The 15,036-nt window shown below is 55.3% G+C and overlaps 1 protein-coding gene across 3 annotated transcripts in view; it reads right to left on the bottom strand.

The window, feature by feature from the left end:
* The window catches only part of GALNT14 (polypeptide N-acetylgalactosaminyltransferase 14), a 202,144-nt gene that overhangs the window by 17,923 nt on the left and 169,185 nt on the right, over window positions 1-15,036 (bottom strand). For all 3 annotated transcript variants that reach the window (XM_087863747.1, XM_087863746.1, XM_045809137.2), the window contains exons 7-10: window positions 11,426-11,513; window positions 10,622-10,706; window positions 7,704-7,807; window positions 396-522 (exon numbers count right to left, since the gene is read on the bottom strand). In XM_087863747.1, the coding sequence (XP_087719873.1) occupies window positions 396-522; window positions 7,704-7,807; window positions 10,622-10,706; window positions 11,426-11,513 (404 nt within the window). The remainder of the gene's footprint in view (window positions 1-395; window positions 523-7,703; window positions 7,808-10,621; window positions 10,707-11,425; window positions 11,514-15,036) is intronic.

The following is a 15,036-nucleotide window of genomic DNA, read 5'->3' as shown; positions in this document are numbered from 1 at the left end:
CTTCCAGCGATCTTTCCCCTGGTGACCCAGCCTGAAAGTGGGAGCAGTGGATCTTCTAGAATTCGGAGGCAAAAACAGCATCTTCTTCCCCCATCCCAAACAACCCCAAACACCCAAAGCCCTGCAGGACAGTGCTGCCCAGTGACTTGTGGGTCTTGTCAAGCTGTGGGGACATCAGCAGTGGAGAAGAGCTTCAGGCTTCCTCCTAATGCTGGGGGCGGGGGGCAGTCTGACCTCCCCTGCTTAGGCAGAGTCCCAGGGCATGCGACGTGTGACTCCTAAGCATCCAGAACACTCAGGCAACCAACCAGAGAACCAGGGACAGCCACGAGCCATCACCAGGAAAGCCCTTGGCTTTCTCTTGCCCCCACAGAGCCCCTGGGACTCGCACTTACTTTATATACGTGTTGGCATTTCCATCTGGGAAAACATACGGGTGTTTCTTGCGGAAGACGTGGCCCACTCGGCTGCAGGGGACAATCTCGAGGCTGCCGCCACACATCCACACTCTGAAGGAGATTTCTGCAAGACAGGCGTGCCCCCTCATCACGGCTCTGTGCCCTCCAGAGGGGAGGGGACACAGGATGGCAGCATCGGGGCACCAGGTCCAAGGAAGTGGTCAGCAGCCGCCACCCTCTGTGTCCAGCCTAGGACTTGGGGGTTAAGAGCTGGTTCCACAGTCAGACTGTGTGCTCTGCTGGCTGGGCAACCTCAATTTCCCCTTCTGCAAATGACGCTCACAGCTGGGAGGGTGATGCCAGTGAATATGGAAACAAACGGGCTGGCTCGGAGGAGCACATTCATGGGGAGCCACATTCGGGGACCAGCCTGGTGAAGGGCCCTGCTACAGGGCTTTAGCCCGGACAAGAGAAGCCTTGGGGTGACCCAGACTGTTGCTTCTGGACACATGGTGGATGGATTAGATGTGCTCGTATGATCCCGGAGGGTTAGAATCAGGACCGAGGAGAAAGACTTTTCCATTCAAGAATACAGGAGAATTTCCTGACAGTCAAGGCCCAGATAGAAGGGGCTGTCATGAAGGTAGTGAGGTTCACACTCTGACGGGGTGCCAACACCCCTGGGCAGGATTCCCAGCAAGCACCTGGGACGAGACGTCCCGCAGAGCACCTCCCAACACCCCGACCGCAATTCTGCCACTCTGTAAGGGAGCTGGAGTTGTGGCCTGGGGGGAGACGTCTGGGCAGTAACTGAGAGTAGGTACAGAAAATGCTGGAAGCCTCTACGGTGTTGCTGGGTCGCTCCCCAGGGCGGGGATTTTGCATGCATGCCCATTTCTTCCCGGTTGGCTGCTGCAGCTGCAGGAGGAGAGGAGTCCGCAGAGGCAGCAGGGATTAGGCTGGAGTGCGCACCTCTCCCCTGGGGCCGTATCCTGGTCGGCTTGAGGCAGTGCTTCTGCCCCGGAAGGAAGCAGCAGCACACCAAGGTGGTGGAGGGGAGTATCTTATCACCGCTGCAGTTTGGAACTGCTGAGTGACTGTTAGGCAGTGCTGGGACTGCTTTTAACTTCTCTACAGACAGTGCACCTCCTTATTGACTGCACCCAGGGCAGGTTCCCCCGTACACCCCACTGGTGGGAAATGCCAGCTTCCAATTTCGGAATTCCTGCCTGGTTCGTGATTCTGCAGTCAAGCTCAAATATGAGGAGGGCAGGCTGGCTCAGGGGAAATCCATGACCCTGGGTGACTGCTCCTGCTGGCAGTGGGTGGGGGCGGGGGGGGAGGAGAAGAGGTACATGTGGAACAGGCTGGGGTCCAGGAGCAGGGAAGGGGGATGTGAATATTCTGGTGCCTTCCTACCATATACATGCCCTGCACCCTTCAGCACCTTGGGTGCTACCTCCTTGAGTTCCTTCACCCTGGGTCCTCTCTCTGTCCCTCCACTTCTTGCTGACTCCTCCCTTTCCAGCTGTCCAAGCAGGTGCCTGGACACAATGTCTTCATCGAGATCCTCACCTGCTCTCTAGCTCACCTGTCCTCAGCCAGACTTTCCCTACCCCCTACTGCCTCCTGCCCCATGTGCTTGAGCTGCAGGCAAGGCACCCTGGACACCAGCCCCACTGCTGCGACCTTCTCTACACCTGCCCTTCTGCCTATCCAGGTGCTGCCCCGAATGGGCTACAGCTCATTCCCAGGAAGCTCGGGGATGGGGAGGGCAACGTCTGTACTAGGATAAAGAAAGGACTTTTCCAGATTGCTTCCAAACGATGGCAAGAACACGGAGGGAGGGAGACGGGAAGAGCCCCGAGTCTGCAACAGCCCCCGAGCCGTGTCCCTGGGGAACCCTCCTTCACCTCACTGAGGTTCTACTCCACAGGACTGCCGTCCATATCAAATGAAACAGAATTTTGAGAATACGGGGCAAACTTAAGTAGGATGGAAAGATGAGCCACAATTGTTATCAGATGCCCCTAAAGCCAGTCTCTGGAACACGGACCCCCTTAGCACTGCCCTCCTGTGCCCGCTTCCAGCTTCCTCCTTCTGCCACCGAAGCCACTTGAAATTGATGGACCTAACATTTGAGATTTTGACTTTCCATCAAGCCCCCGATACATAGCAATGTGGCGTTTGGCTGGGGCGCTTTTGGGCTCATGTGCCCCCAGCCCAGTGTTTGTGGCGGGGACACGGAGCAGGGAGTGAGCTTTTAGCTGACTGCCACCATCCACCTCTCCACGTCGCAGTGAGTGCACTGAGGGGCCGCAGGGGTCAGCCGGTGGGGCTGTTCCTGCATGTGTGATTTTCGTCTCCGGACATCTTCCTTAGAAGTGCGCTCCAAAAGTCTACTGTGCTCCACTCATTTCCTCCCCAGGATCTCAAAATACGGTCTGCTCCAGTTCCCAAAAAGGAAAACCATCTCATCTTTCAAAACTAGAGATGGAGATCTGGTTTACTAGATATAACCTACAAATTTTGTGCCAGCCCTCTTCCCAAAATACGCATACGTTTTGGCTATGGTCTCTTCCTTTCCATGTATTCAAATAAGACATATGTCCCTCCTCATTTGCAACGCGAATCCCTGCAAACTCTGCCTCCCCCTCCCCCACCCCTCCTACCCCAGCAACCTGTTTCTTTCTCTGTGCTCCCCTATCCAGCATCTCCCTTCCCTCTGTCTCTGAGTCCTGCCTCCTACCACAGCAGGCACAGGTCCCCACCTTGGAAAGCAGTCACCTGCCCCTTCCTTCTGGTCTCCCGCAGTCTTCCACCCCAAGGCTCTGTCTTTACAGGGTCTCCCTGACACTGTTTCCTCAGCTGACCGCATGGTTCACTTGACGCTGAGGGCTCCCTTTCATGCCCCCAGCCCCGGCTCTGTCCTGGCTCCAGTACTGGCTCGCAGGGCTTCCAGGGGCCGTGTGATGCTCTGCTGGGGAGTGCTGCACACTGGTAGATAGGGTGCATCTTCGGCTCCCTGCCACCCGTCCTAGCCCGCTGCAGCCTGCCTCCTCTCCCCCACCTGCAAATCAGCCCCCCTCCTCCCCATTTTCCTGCATCGGTGCAGGAAAACTGCCACTATTTCAATTCTGCAAACATGAGCCATGGGAGGAAAATGGCCTCTTCATCTACCCCTGGGCTGCGCTCTGTTCGGTCCTCCTCCCTTAGGCGGTAGCCTATTACTCATCCTAACAACCCTGCTCCGGGTCACAGATGTCCTTCAGCGGTGTTGACCTGACACCTGCCAGCGGGTGCCCAGGGGCTGACACCCATCTCCCCACTCCAGAACTCAGCCCTTGTCCCACCTCCGCCTCCCCTTAGCCCTCAACGGCCACCACCGGCCAACGCCACTGCGGGTGCAAAGACACTGACTTCAAGGCTTTTAGTGGCCAACAGGAGAGGCTCCTCTATGACCAGCCACCACCCTGCACCTCGATCCATTCCTGACAAATGTCCGCCTTCGCACCCCTGCAGTCCTGTCGATGCCTCCCCAAGGGCCTGCAGCCTGAGATGCGGGAACAGCTTCTGTGCTCCAGGGTCCTGAGTGTTGTAACAGGGGTGATCGGAGACCTGGGCCCGACCTGGGCGGTCTGGGTGCTGCAGCCTGGAGTGTGCAGGTGAGCGTGAGCGTTCACAGGTATACCGTGTGGGATATGTAACAGCCGGGCACGGAGTTGCCCTGCCCTCGTCTATACCACTGACGTCAGGATGACTGTCCTCGTGGGGATGTACTGACTCCTGGGAAAGTCTCGTAATCCAGAGGCGCCGTGCGGCAGGGGCTTATGCATCACAAGTGCGGTGCGGGGAGGTGAGGGGCAGAGGGCCTTCCAGGCACCGCCCGGACCCTCCGCTTTGCACGCCTGTGGCTCCTGCCAAGTCATCACTTTCTTAAGTGAGGGGGATGGAGCAAAGAGACCATGTAGGGAATCAGTAGGGGGTTCTCGCTGAGTCAGCGCCGGCACAATCTCCCCGGTGATGAATGTCACGCAGGCCCTAATCCACTTTGAATTCCAGGCAGGGAGACCGGTAATTATTCCATCCTCAATGGGGGCACCGCGATCTTACTTTCTTTAGACGTCAGATTCACACTTGAGGGCAAATTGCCCTCCCCACCCACCATCCTCACTTGTTTCCTCCTGTCTCCCCTCCAACCCGCTGGTCGTCTTACCAGGGCCCTGTGGGCCCCCCATCCCCGCCCTCCACCAGCCCAGCGTCTACCTGCCAAGCCCGCGACTGCTGGCCGGGAAAGGGGACGCTTTCTCACTGGAAGCCAAACCACAGCTATTCATACACCATTGCTCAGCCAGACCCACCGAGGTTCCAATTTCATGTTATAGTCTGGTTTCTGAACAAAGGTGAAGGGGCTTGAGACACAGGCTCCGCTGAACGCAAGGATCCTAGCTTGCACGGAGCCACACGTACCGTGTACGAACACACATTGTACACACAGCAGCAGGACCCACTGTACCTTTGGCCGAATCAGGATGGGGGAAGTGGAGTGGGCAGCGGTGGGCACTTGGGAGGCTCCTGTTAACCCTATGTCCACACATATAAATGCACCAATAGAGGCCCTTCCTTTTCACGATCTTTAGGTTCTCAGGACCTCCTGGGCCTAGAAGCTCTCTCACTCTTTTTCAATGAACGCATGGATTTGAGTAGAGATCACCTTAGTGGTCTACAACACTGTACCTCATGCCATCTGGGACAATCACGCTGCACCCAGGCCCCCAGCTGCTGAACAAGGACTAGCCACAGGCCCACCATGGTCACCTGGGGCCATACAACTGAAAATGCCAAGGGATGTCCTTCACTTCCCATACTCCCTATGGAATAGAGCACATGGCTGCCTGGTCTAGGAAGTGGGAGAGAGCTGCATTTCAGACAGTGCTCTCTGGCTCACTGGGAGGCTGGCTTTCAGGGGAACAGAATAGTCCTGGGGATGGAGAGAGGGGTGGACGTGAACGACGCTGGGGGTGTGGCTCTCAGGACACGGTGAGCTGGGAAGTGGGGAGGGTCCCCTGCCACCCCCTGGAGCGAGCAAGAATTCCTTCCATCAGTATCGTTTCTCCTCTGAAGGTGAAGCAGTGCTCCCCAACCCCACCAAACCCTTAATCATCACCCCATCTTGATGGGCTCTTCCAAATCCCCACCTCATGTCCTCAGGTGCCTACCTAAGCTCACCTACAGAGCTGGACCGCTCCACGTGATCTATGTACCATTGGAAAAGCACTGCATCTTCTGGCATATAAAATACTAAACAAACAAACAAAAAATCCAGAAATGGCTTTCAAAGTGCTGGGAGCTGGCTGTAACATAACAGAATGTCAGGATGGGAGAAAACAGTGTCTTCTGGGGTAACTGTCTGCAGTGCTTTTTCTGTTTAAAAAATTTTGCAATGGACTGTAAAATGCCTCTCCCACACCTCCTCAGAAGCCCCTCCCTCCTTTCCCACCCAAATCAGCACTTGTGAGTGTCGAACGACTGGGAAGCAGCTAGCTGAGACTGCTGCTTGATAGGAGCAGAGATGTGTGTCAACACTGCCATCAACAGAAGGGACTGGTAGGTTGGACCAGAATGTGGCCGTCATTAAAAATAACATGCTGCCTAAATCCCAATGTGACCACCACGTGGAGGAAGGATCACATCCACTTTGTAAGGTTGAGGGGGGCAGCATAAGCCCCGACAGACAGAGGCTAGAGCAAGATGGCCTTCAACCTGGAAGGAATTTCTAACAACGCAACACAAAAATTCGCAGCAGCACGATGTGCAGAACGGTGAAGCAGTGAATGCCATTGTCATAAACGGCACCGAAGCAGAGAGAGATGACTGCTGTCTATCCAAAGTGCTGCAGAAAGGATTCACTTGACCATGGGAGGAAAGGCCAGAGCACATCACTAAGGATCATAAGAGGCAGGATGTCCCACGGGCTCTGCTCAGAAAGAGAGCAATCTTGTCCCTACTGAGAATGACAAGGCCCTACCTGGTCGCAAGTTCTCCTGGGCCCATACAGGCAGCGCTGATCTCAAAGCCGTACCAGATTTCCCCATTCTGTTCCAGGACTGGGTGCCAGGAAGGGGAATCAGTTTGGTTTGGGGATTTGGGGTTTTCTGCTTGTTTGCTGAGCTTCCAGTCCGGCCCCCGAATGGCAAGAACTGTACTTGTCTGATGGATTTCTCTACACTGCCCAGTTTGGGAGAACAGATGCTGTGGGTCAGGCGGGCAGCCATAAATTTCTGGAAAATAACTCTTAGTGACTGAGGAAGAAAGCCATAAAACACTCTGGAGGCAGAGACAGGAGAAAACAATGGCAGAGGACAATGCATGGGATTACTGCTCAACGCCCAGACAAGCCCCACGGGTCATCCATTCTCGGGGCCGTGCCACCGCGTGGGGACTCGTGCCGAACGCTCCCGGTGACACGCCAGCCTCTTGCTCTTCTCCAGTGCTTTATTGAACAAGTAGTTAGGGAAGCCTCCTTCACGGGGGCACTATTCAAAGCACCAGAGACGGCTGGGAACAAAACAGCCAAATCCCTGCCTGAGGCAGGCTTGAGCTGGGAGCACTAAACTTGGGGATTTGGAGGTAGAAAGAGCTTGGGGATGAAGAGGATTGACGGTGACCCCTGTAATATTTGGTAAACGTCCGTGTACACAGCACTCAGCGCCGGGTTAATGAAGAGGGTCTGGGGTAGTCATTCCAGAAGCCTGGGAGCGTCTGGCCCTTATCTTTTAGTGAAAGAGAAAGGGGTGAGGGTGGAAGAGGTCACAGGTTCCCAAACTGCAAACACGTCTGGCCACGGTGTATACCAGGAGAGAGAGCAGTCTGGGACCTGCCCATGGAGCTCTTAACCCTGAGTGACCCTGCAGCCGCTTCGTGTGTTCAAAGTGTGACATGGGGGTGTTGTGAAAATCCGTACAGCTGGGTCTGTCAAACTCCCAGCCCCATCTGGGCACGGCCAAGGTTCCTTCCTTTCCCTGCTCCCAGCCCCCGTGGGGGAAGGAGGTATTAGAACACAGCCTGCTTAGTCTTCCTGGCTTTTGCATGTCAACTAGAGCCTGACGGTCTTCCCCGGAGAGGCTTTCCCCATGGAGAAATGCCTTATTACCTCCAGCGTCCCGGCAAATACTCCTCTCGTGCCCCACCTGGCCTTGCCCCCAAGGAGTGACTTACTGCCCCTGTCCCAGGCCCCCATCCCAGGTGCATGTGGTCCCAGGACACAGGTGCCACCAGCCCCAGGACGCAGAGACAGTGACTCACCGAAATTCTCCCCACCCCAGATGTCCATGTCCGTGTCATATTTGCCCAGGTAATCGAACCAGGATTTGTCCATCACGAAGAGCCCTCCAGCGATGATGGGAGTCCTACGCATTCAGAAGGAAAAGAGGAACTTATGAGAGAGGGAGGAGAGCTCACCAGCCCATTCATCTGCCTTGGCCGTGCAGAGCCCCACGCTCTGCTCTCCCCACTGCTTTTCCTCTTTAGGAGGGCCAGTGTGTTACCGCAAACAAGAACATGCTCCAAGGTTTTTCCTTTTGATTTTAAGTCTCCTGACCTCGCAGACAGGCTAATTTACTCATCAGCATGCCTTCTGTGGGGGGCTGGGAGTTGCTCAGAAGCCTGCTGTTCTGACGGCCTGGGGATCCTCCACTGGCCTCTCCCACAGGCCCGGGCTCCGCTGTTGGGACCCAGGCGGTGGGCCGCTGACCAGGCAGAGGAGACGGATTGAGGCAGCACCCGTTAACGGCACATCCATTTCTTGAGATCGGTCTCTCTCCCTTTTCTTCTCTCTTTACCCCTCTGTGAGGGGTTATGTCACCCTAAAATAATATATTGGGGTCCTAACCCCCAGTACCTCAGATTGTGACCTTATTTGGGGAGAGAGTCTCTATAGAGGTAATCAAGTTAAAATGAGGTCATTAGGTGGACCCCAATCCCATGTGACCAGTGTCCTTATAAAAATGAGACGCTGAGCCAGAGAGACAGACGTGCATAGAGAGCCCATAATGGGAAGAGACACGGAGAAGACGGCCATCTGAAAGCCAAGGAGAGGGGCACCTGGGTGGCTCCGTTGGTTAAGCATCTGACTCTTGGTTTCGGCTCAGATCGTGATCTCAGGGTCTTGAGATCAAGCTCTCTGTCGGGCTCCCTGCTCATCAGGGAATCTGCTTCCCCCCCCCCCCCGCCCCTTCCCCACGCTCATGCACTCTCTCTAAAATAAATAAATAATTCTTGAAAGGAAGAAAGGAAAGGAAAGGAAAGGAAAGGAAAGGAAAGGAAAGGAAAGGAAAAGAAAGAAAAGAAAAGAAAAGAAAAGAAAAGAAAAGAAAAGAAAAGAAAAGAAAAGAAAAGAAAAGAAAAGCCAAGGAGAGAGGCTGGCAGCATCCTCGGAAGGAAACAACCTGCCGACACCGATTGTGGACTTCCAGCCTCCAGAGCTGCGAGACGATACATTTCTGTCGATAAGCCACTCCCTGTGTGCATGTCGCTGCAGGTGCCCCAGCAAACTAACACACCCTCAACTTCGTTTTCTTCCTTGGGGTCCCGCCCCCACCTCCCCTGCCTCTGGCTGCTGAGAGAGATTCCAGAGAAGCCACTTGGAAAGGAAGGCAGGCGAGGACAGCAGAGTCCAGCCAGATAATGGTGAGCACAGGGACTCGTATTCTAGAAGGATCAACAGCAGGGAGAGGTGGATGAGCCCACAGGGACCTGGTCCCTTTATCCAGTGGGTCCACAGGGCAAAGGGAGTTTTCTCCCATGTCAGTTAGTTGGCGGACAGCAGGTCAAGAAACCAGGTCTCCCAACGCCTTTCCTGAGAACTGACCTAATCCTGGGAGACGCTGGTTCTCTGATGAGAGAGAGATTCCCACAAGAACAGAACCTGCCCTGAGAACCCCACCACTAGGACTGAGAAGGGAAAAACCTTGAGGCAGCTGCCCCAGCACCGCCGCCCTTGCCCCTGACTTGGTCCACTGGCACACCAGGGGCCGCCCCGGGGAGTAACTGAGAAGCCGCGTGTGCTGCACGGTGCTCGGTGTGGTAAGAAGGTTCAGAAATACAGGTGTTAGCCGGCACGCCGTCCGGCTCCAACTCCCTTTCGGCGTCACTCTAGCTGGTGAAGGCTGGAGCAGGGGGTAGGGGCCGGCAGGTGGGTGAGACACTGGTCCCCGCAGAGTTCTCCTGACCACACACATCTGTCGGGAGTGTCAGCATTCGGCTCTTCCTAGCTCTTTGCTTCTCCGTCTGACTTAAGTTTATTTAGTGCAAATGACCCAACGTTTACTACGTGGCAGGTCCAGAGACACAGAGATGTCCATGAAGGATCCGGGCGTCCCTGTCACTGGCCAGAGAGACTGCACCCCAGTGACCTTTTCTGTACTTCTCCAAGCATTTCTTACCCCCTAACACCCCACCCAAGGCAGACAAGTGTCAGCGTGGAGATCCCCAGCAGGTCTGGGGCAGGTGTGCTGGTCTCAGGTAGGAACATCCAGACCACACCCGCCAAGCTGAGAACACAGACTCCCCCACCACGCAGACACGACGCTCTAGTCTACCCTGGGCCCCCAGAGAGGCCCCGAGCCCCAGGCGGCCATCTTGCCACCGCGTGTTGGGAGTCTCCCACATGAAGGGAGAATGCAGACCAGGACAAAGCATCTACAGGTCTGCAAAAGAGCCCAGAGTCCCTGTGACCATCATGTTCTCACACAGGACAGAGCAGGCATGTTTGTTACTAAGTAGCAGTGGCCAGGCCTCCATCTCAGGCCCCACTCCCAGCAGTGCTGACCTGACCTTCCTGGGCTGAATCCTGACATCCAAGACCTAGTGGTTCTGCTCTGGCCCGAAGGGACCATCTTTCCCCCGTCAGAGGCTCAAGCAGGACCCTCTGGGACCCTCCAACGTTTCATGGGAAGTGTAAGTACGTGGTGGCACGCGTGTGGGAGGACCACACTGCACAACACCTCAGTGCACGTCTTCTCAGGCCTCTGTCCCCTTAGGAGAAGTCTCCTTGAAGACAGAAACTCCTCAAGTAAGGGCAAAGTGGGGCTGGCCTGGCAAAGGGTTCTCTTGGTCTCTGCCCAGTCTTTTGAGCCTCTAATGTGGAATGTGTCCTATACCATGTGGCAGTGGGAAGGACCCAGTGGTGACGGATCTGCCTACCCACCGCTGGCCTCACTTACCTAATGGGCTCAGCAGGGTCCAGACGCCGAGCCTTCTGCTCTGGGGTGAGTTGCTCCCATTGGAAGTGGAGGCTCCAGTCAAACCCTAGAACACAACACCCACTCAGTTGATTTGCACGACACATCCCTTTTCTAGAAGCTGTGTTCTAGAACACATCCGGGGAAGCTGAGCCTGGAGACAGCAGGTCTCATTCAGGCTGATCAGCAAGAAGGCCATCGGATTTCCCTCTCAGAGTTTCTTTCTACCTCCTGTCGCCTCTCTGAGTCTTCTCTGCTGGGCAGAGTTAGGGGATAAAGGGCAGACGATAGAGTCAGGTTCAACAGAGTCCAACGGGGACAGGATGGACGGTTATGGGTGTGGCCCTTGGCCAGGAGCCTTAGGAAAGGTAGGAGCAGGTTTTTATGGAGCTGAATCACCTCAAATCAGTCTTGGGGGACCAGCACTAGGCCCTGAGCAGAACCATGGTGGGACTCAGAGAGCGTGTGGTGTCCACTGCTGAGATGCTAGAACAGGTCAGGCCCCACCTAGCCGGGAGGTCCTTGACTTCCCTCCTATTCTCAGGTCCCAGAGCGAGCCCATGTCGGAGCCTGAGCTCTGGGGTCTGAATGTGTCCCACATGCTCCCCTGGCCATTCCACTCAGAGTCTCGGTGGTAAGGCCACACCAGAGCTACTGACATTACAGGACACAGGGCTGGACGCTCCAGACAAACCACTAGCAGACGTCTCCCCATTCTCCCCCAGAAAGTGCCGACCGGGGGGAGCAGTGAGTCCTCACTGGGGAGAAGGCGTTGGTCCCACTCACCCCCTCTGAGTTCCGTGGCGGACTCGATGTAGTTGAAGTTGTCCAAGCTGATGATATCAATCACCGGGCACACCACCCGCGTGTAGTCCTGTAAGACAGCAGACTCCGGGCTCAGTCAGTGGCGTCAAGGAGCCAGGCCAGGAGTCAGCGGGCTGGGGAGGGCCTCAGCCTGGTAACGCCAGGCTGGGTTTGTGGCCCTGACCAAGCACTTCCATTTCAGGATCTCAATTTTCTCATCTATGAAACGGAGCACTGGATGCTATGACCTCTCGAGTTCCAGTGCCTAAAATGCTATGAGCCTTTTTCTGGCTCCTGGGGGGCTTTCACAGACCCAACGGCCATCTGAGCATGGTGGGGACACAGCAGGGGTGGCTGGAGAGTGAGAACACTGAGAAAGGGGAAGGCAGGAAGAAGGGGGCTCCGGAGGTCCTTCCCGTGGGCTCTTGGGAGGCAGAGGCCACAGGCAGCCGGGAAGGTGACCTCAGCCAGCAGTCGCATGAGGCAAAGCTACATATCCACAGGAAGAGCAGCTTGAAATTCCCAAATATTTTCATTCGATGCCACTGTTTCCGGGCAAGCAATGAACAGCATCTCCGGAGACTCCTACCTTCAGATGTCACCCGCGATCCTCACCAATCTGTGCCTCCAGCCCGGACTTACCCCCCTTGCTCCCAGACTTGGGCCCATGAGGCCACTGACCCCTTCCATGTGGATTTCACACGGGATTTCAGTGATGGCTTCATCATCTTCTCCCCAAGCATGCTCCTTTCCCTCGGTTGCCTATTTCTGCTAACAGAACCATCGCGTAGCCCTCTGCCACCCCAGCAAAAGCAGCTTCGCCTCCGCGCATCGCCCAGATCAGTCCTGCCGATTCTAACTCCGAAACTGCTCTTCTGAGCGTGTCGTGCCTCTCCTTTCCCCTCACTCCTGGCAAACCGCGGTGGACTCCTAACCTTCTCTCACCCTCTTCCCTTTGGTGGCCGGGGACATTGTCATTCCAATAGGAAAATCTCACTCTGCAGCTGAGCCGCGAAAACCCTGAGCTCCCTGGAAGACAAGGTTCACACTCCTCAGCTTGGCATTCAAGACCTTCCACAAAGGGCCTGTGTCTCCTTCTCCAGCTCCCTTACTTGCTGCATCCTGCAGGCCACCCTGTCCACAGGCATCAAAGCCACCCAGGAAACGTTTTCAAAATATGCAAGACATATTCACCAGTGCTGGGGGCTGTCAAGGCAATGCAAAGATTTTCAAAGTCTTCCCTGCTCTGGGTGAACACCCTGTACCTGACTTGCAGGAGGAGGGCCTGGGGGCAGTGGGAAGGCCACTCCGCAGCCAAGTGGGAATCAGGCAGCCTGGGAGCACCAGCAGGTGTGCGCAAATCAGGCAGGGCCACTTTTGTAGTCCTCGGTGTACTCCTCCCCCCCCCCCCCCCCAGCCAGCATGGGCACGAGCCTCTGCTTCTCCCTGCAGCCGTTTCATTTCCCGGTTCAATCTCTCTCCCAAATGAGGCTGTCTTCTTCTTTTAAGCTCAGACTCACCAGGTGCCTGCTTTTATGTTCACAGACTTCATCTGGCCCTCAGCTTCCACGTGTGACTCATCCTGACAGTGACAAGGTACCTCGGAAGCCGAGTGGCCCGTGTGGAAAGAAACGCTCATTTTCAATGCATTGCTCCTACCTCTGGGACATGCACAGATGCTTCTACCGCGGTCAACACGGCACCTGCCCAGCTGCCTCAGCTCTCCAGGCGCTTCTTGGCCACTGTCATCCTGCGTCTGTGTGTGTGTGTGTGTGTGTGTGTATGTGTGTGTGTGCACACGTGCGTGCACACAGCATGGGCAAGCCCAGCCATCCACACCAATACCTACCCATACAACCCCGAAGACGTTCCCATGACTTGAATTCTGACATGTTCTCAGAAGTTCAGACTGAACTTCTTCTGTGAGTCTGACAAAGCTCTCATTTTGCTTTTGCTTGTTGAGTTTTGGGGTCTCTGTAGCTTTGCTAAGTCCTTACGAAGACCCCTGTGCAGTAAAGGATTCACCCTGCCCACAGATATGCGTGGCCCTTGCCCGGCTTCTGGGCAGTCACTTCTAAGCCATCCAAATGTCCTGCCTCTAAGAGTGTTTACCTGGGAGCCTTGGGATATACCAGACAGTCTATGCTAACACTGTGACTTAGGGTAAGGCCCTTGGGCTGTGTGGTGCCAGCTCGATCTGACCTCTGGAGGAGCACGGAGACCATGAGGGGTCAGCCATGGCTATGGGACGGACCCCCAACAGAAAGCCCAGACGCCAAGGCCCGGGTGGGCTCCCCCGTTTCTCAATGATCTGTATGTGTCGTTCTACATTGCTGTTGGGAGAAGGAAATGCTGTCTGTACAACCCCACTGGGAGGTCCCCTGGAAGCTTGTGCCTGGAACTCTATGCACCTTTCCCACTGAGGATTTTCACCGGTACCCACCTGCTCTACTAAACAGCAATCATGAATATAACAGCTTTGCTAAGTTCCAGGCCCTTCCAGTGAATGACTGAACCTGAGGGTGGTCTCGAGGACCACCGCAATCCTGGTTTTTTAATTTCTCCTTAATATTTGGAAAATGAAATGCCAACTAAAATGTTGGTTGCTTACCTTGGCCGCAGCCTTCCCCAGAAGCCACCCATGGACCTGCCTCCAGGGTGTGCCGGCTCTGGTACCCTCTCCCTATAAGTTCTGAGGGCTCCTGCCTTTTTTTTATTCCGGTCACAGCTTATGTGTGGTGTCTGCTTGAGTCATGGAGCCCAGAGAGGTGATGAGGGACGTTTGGGGCTAAATGCTGTGTGGGGCCGTGACCTTAAAAGCAGCTGCCTAAGATTTCATACATGAGCCTTGAAGCCACAACACAAAGCTCTCTGAGTTACCTAGGGGGTCAGGAACTGCTCCAGCTGTGTTGACCTCCCCCCCAACCCACAGCCTGCTGGGCAGCAGGCAATGCATCGGTGTTGGCTAAAGAGGCTGTCGATTAACTCCCTCTGAGGACACCATTTCAATGGCTGGCAGCAAAGCAGGTGGGTCCCTTACTGCTGCGAAAGATGGCCTCTCCTCCTACGGGTTCAGGGATAGAGGAACTCTCCATAAAGACACCCAGACCCACCACATGTCCCTGCTTCTGTGCTCCGGGAGGCTGGTCTTTAAGGCTAGGCCCACAGGTAGGCTTAATCAGGCAGCTGGACGAACCCCTGACAGACCCAGGACTGCACCCCTTTTACCCTCCTCCCCAACACAAATCCGAGCCCAGGCCCCAGCCCTGCCCCATGGACAGAAGCCCAGCAACGACAGAGGCTGAATGTACCAGCCAATGGGCATCAATTGTCCCTGCGGGATACCTTTCCTTTCTCCACCCACGCATATAATTAAAACCACATTGTGAACGGGCCCTCAAAAAACTCCAAAAGATGGCCACTTGGGTGTCTCACTTGGTTAAGCGTCCAACTCTTGATTTCGGCTCAGGTCATGATCTCAGGGTTGTGAGATCAAGCTCCACGTCAGGCTCTGCCCTGGGTGTGGAGGCTGCTTAAGATTCTCTCTCTCCCACTCCCTCTGCCACTCCCATCCCTCTAAAAAAAATAATAAA

This window comes from Ursus americanus, chromosome 7 (genome assembly GCF_024610735.1).
Source record: "Ursus americanus isolate L20-20 chromosome 7, mUrsAme1.1.p, whole genome shotgun sequence".
NCBI lineage: Eukaryota > Metazoa > Chordata > Mammalia > Carnivora > Ursidae > Ursus > Ursus americanus.
This window is presented reverse-complemented; position numbering and strand designations above follow the sequence as displayed.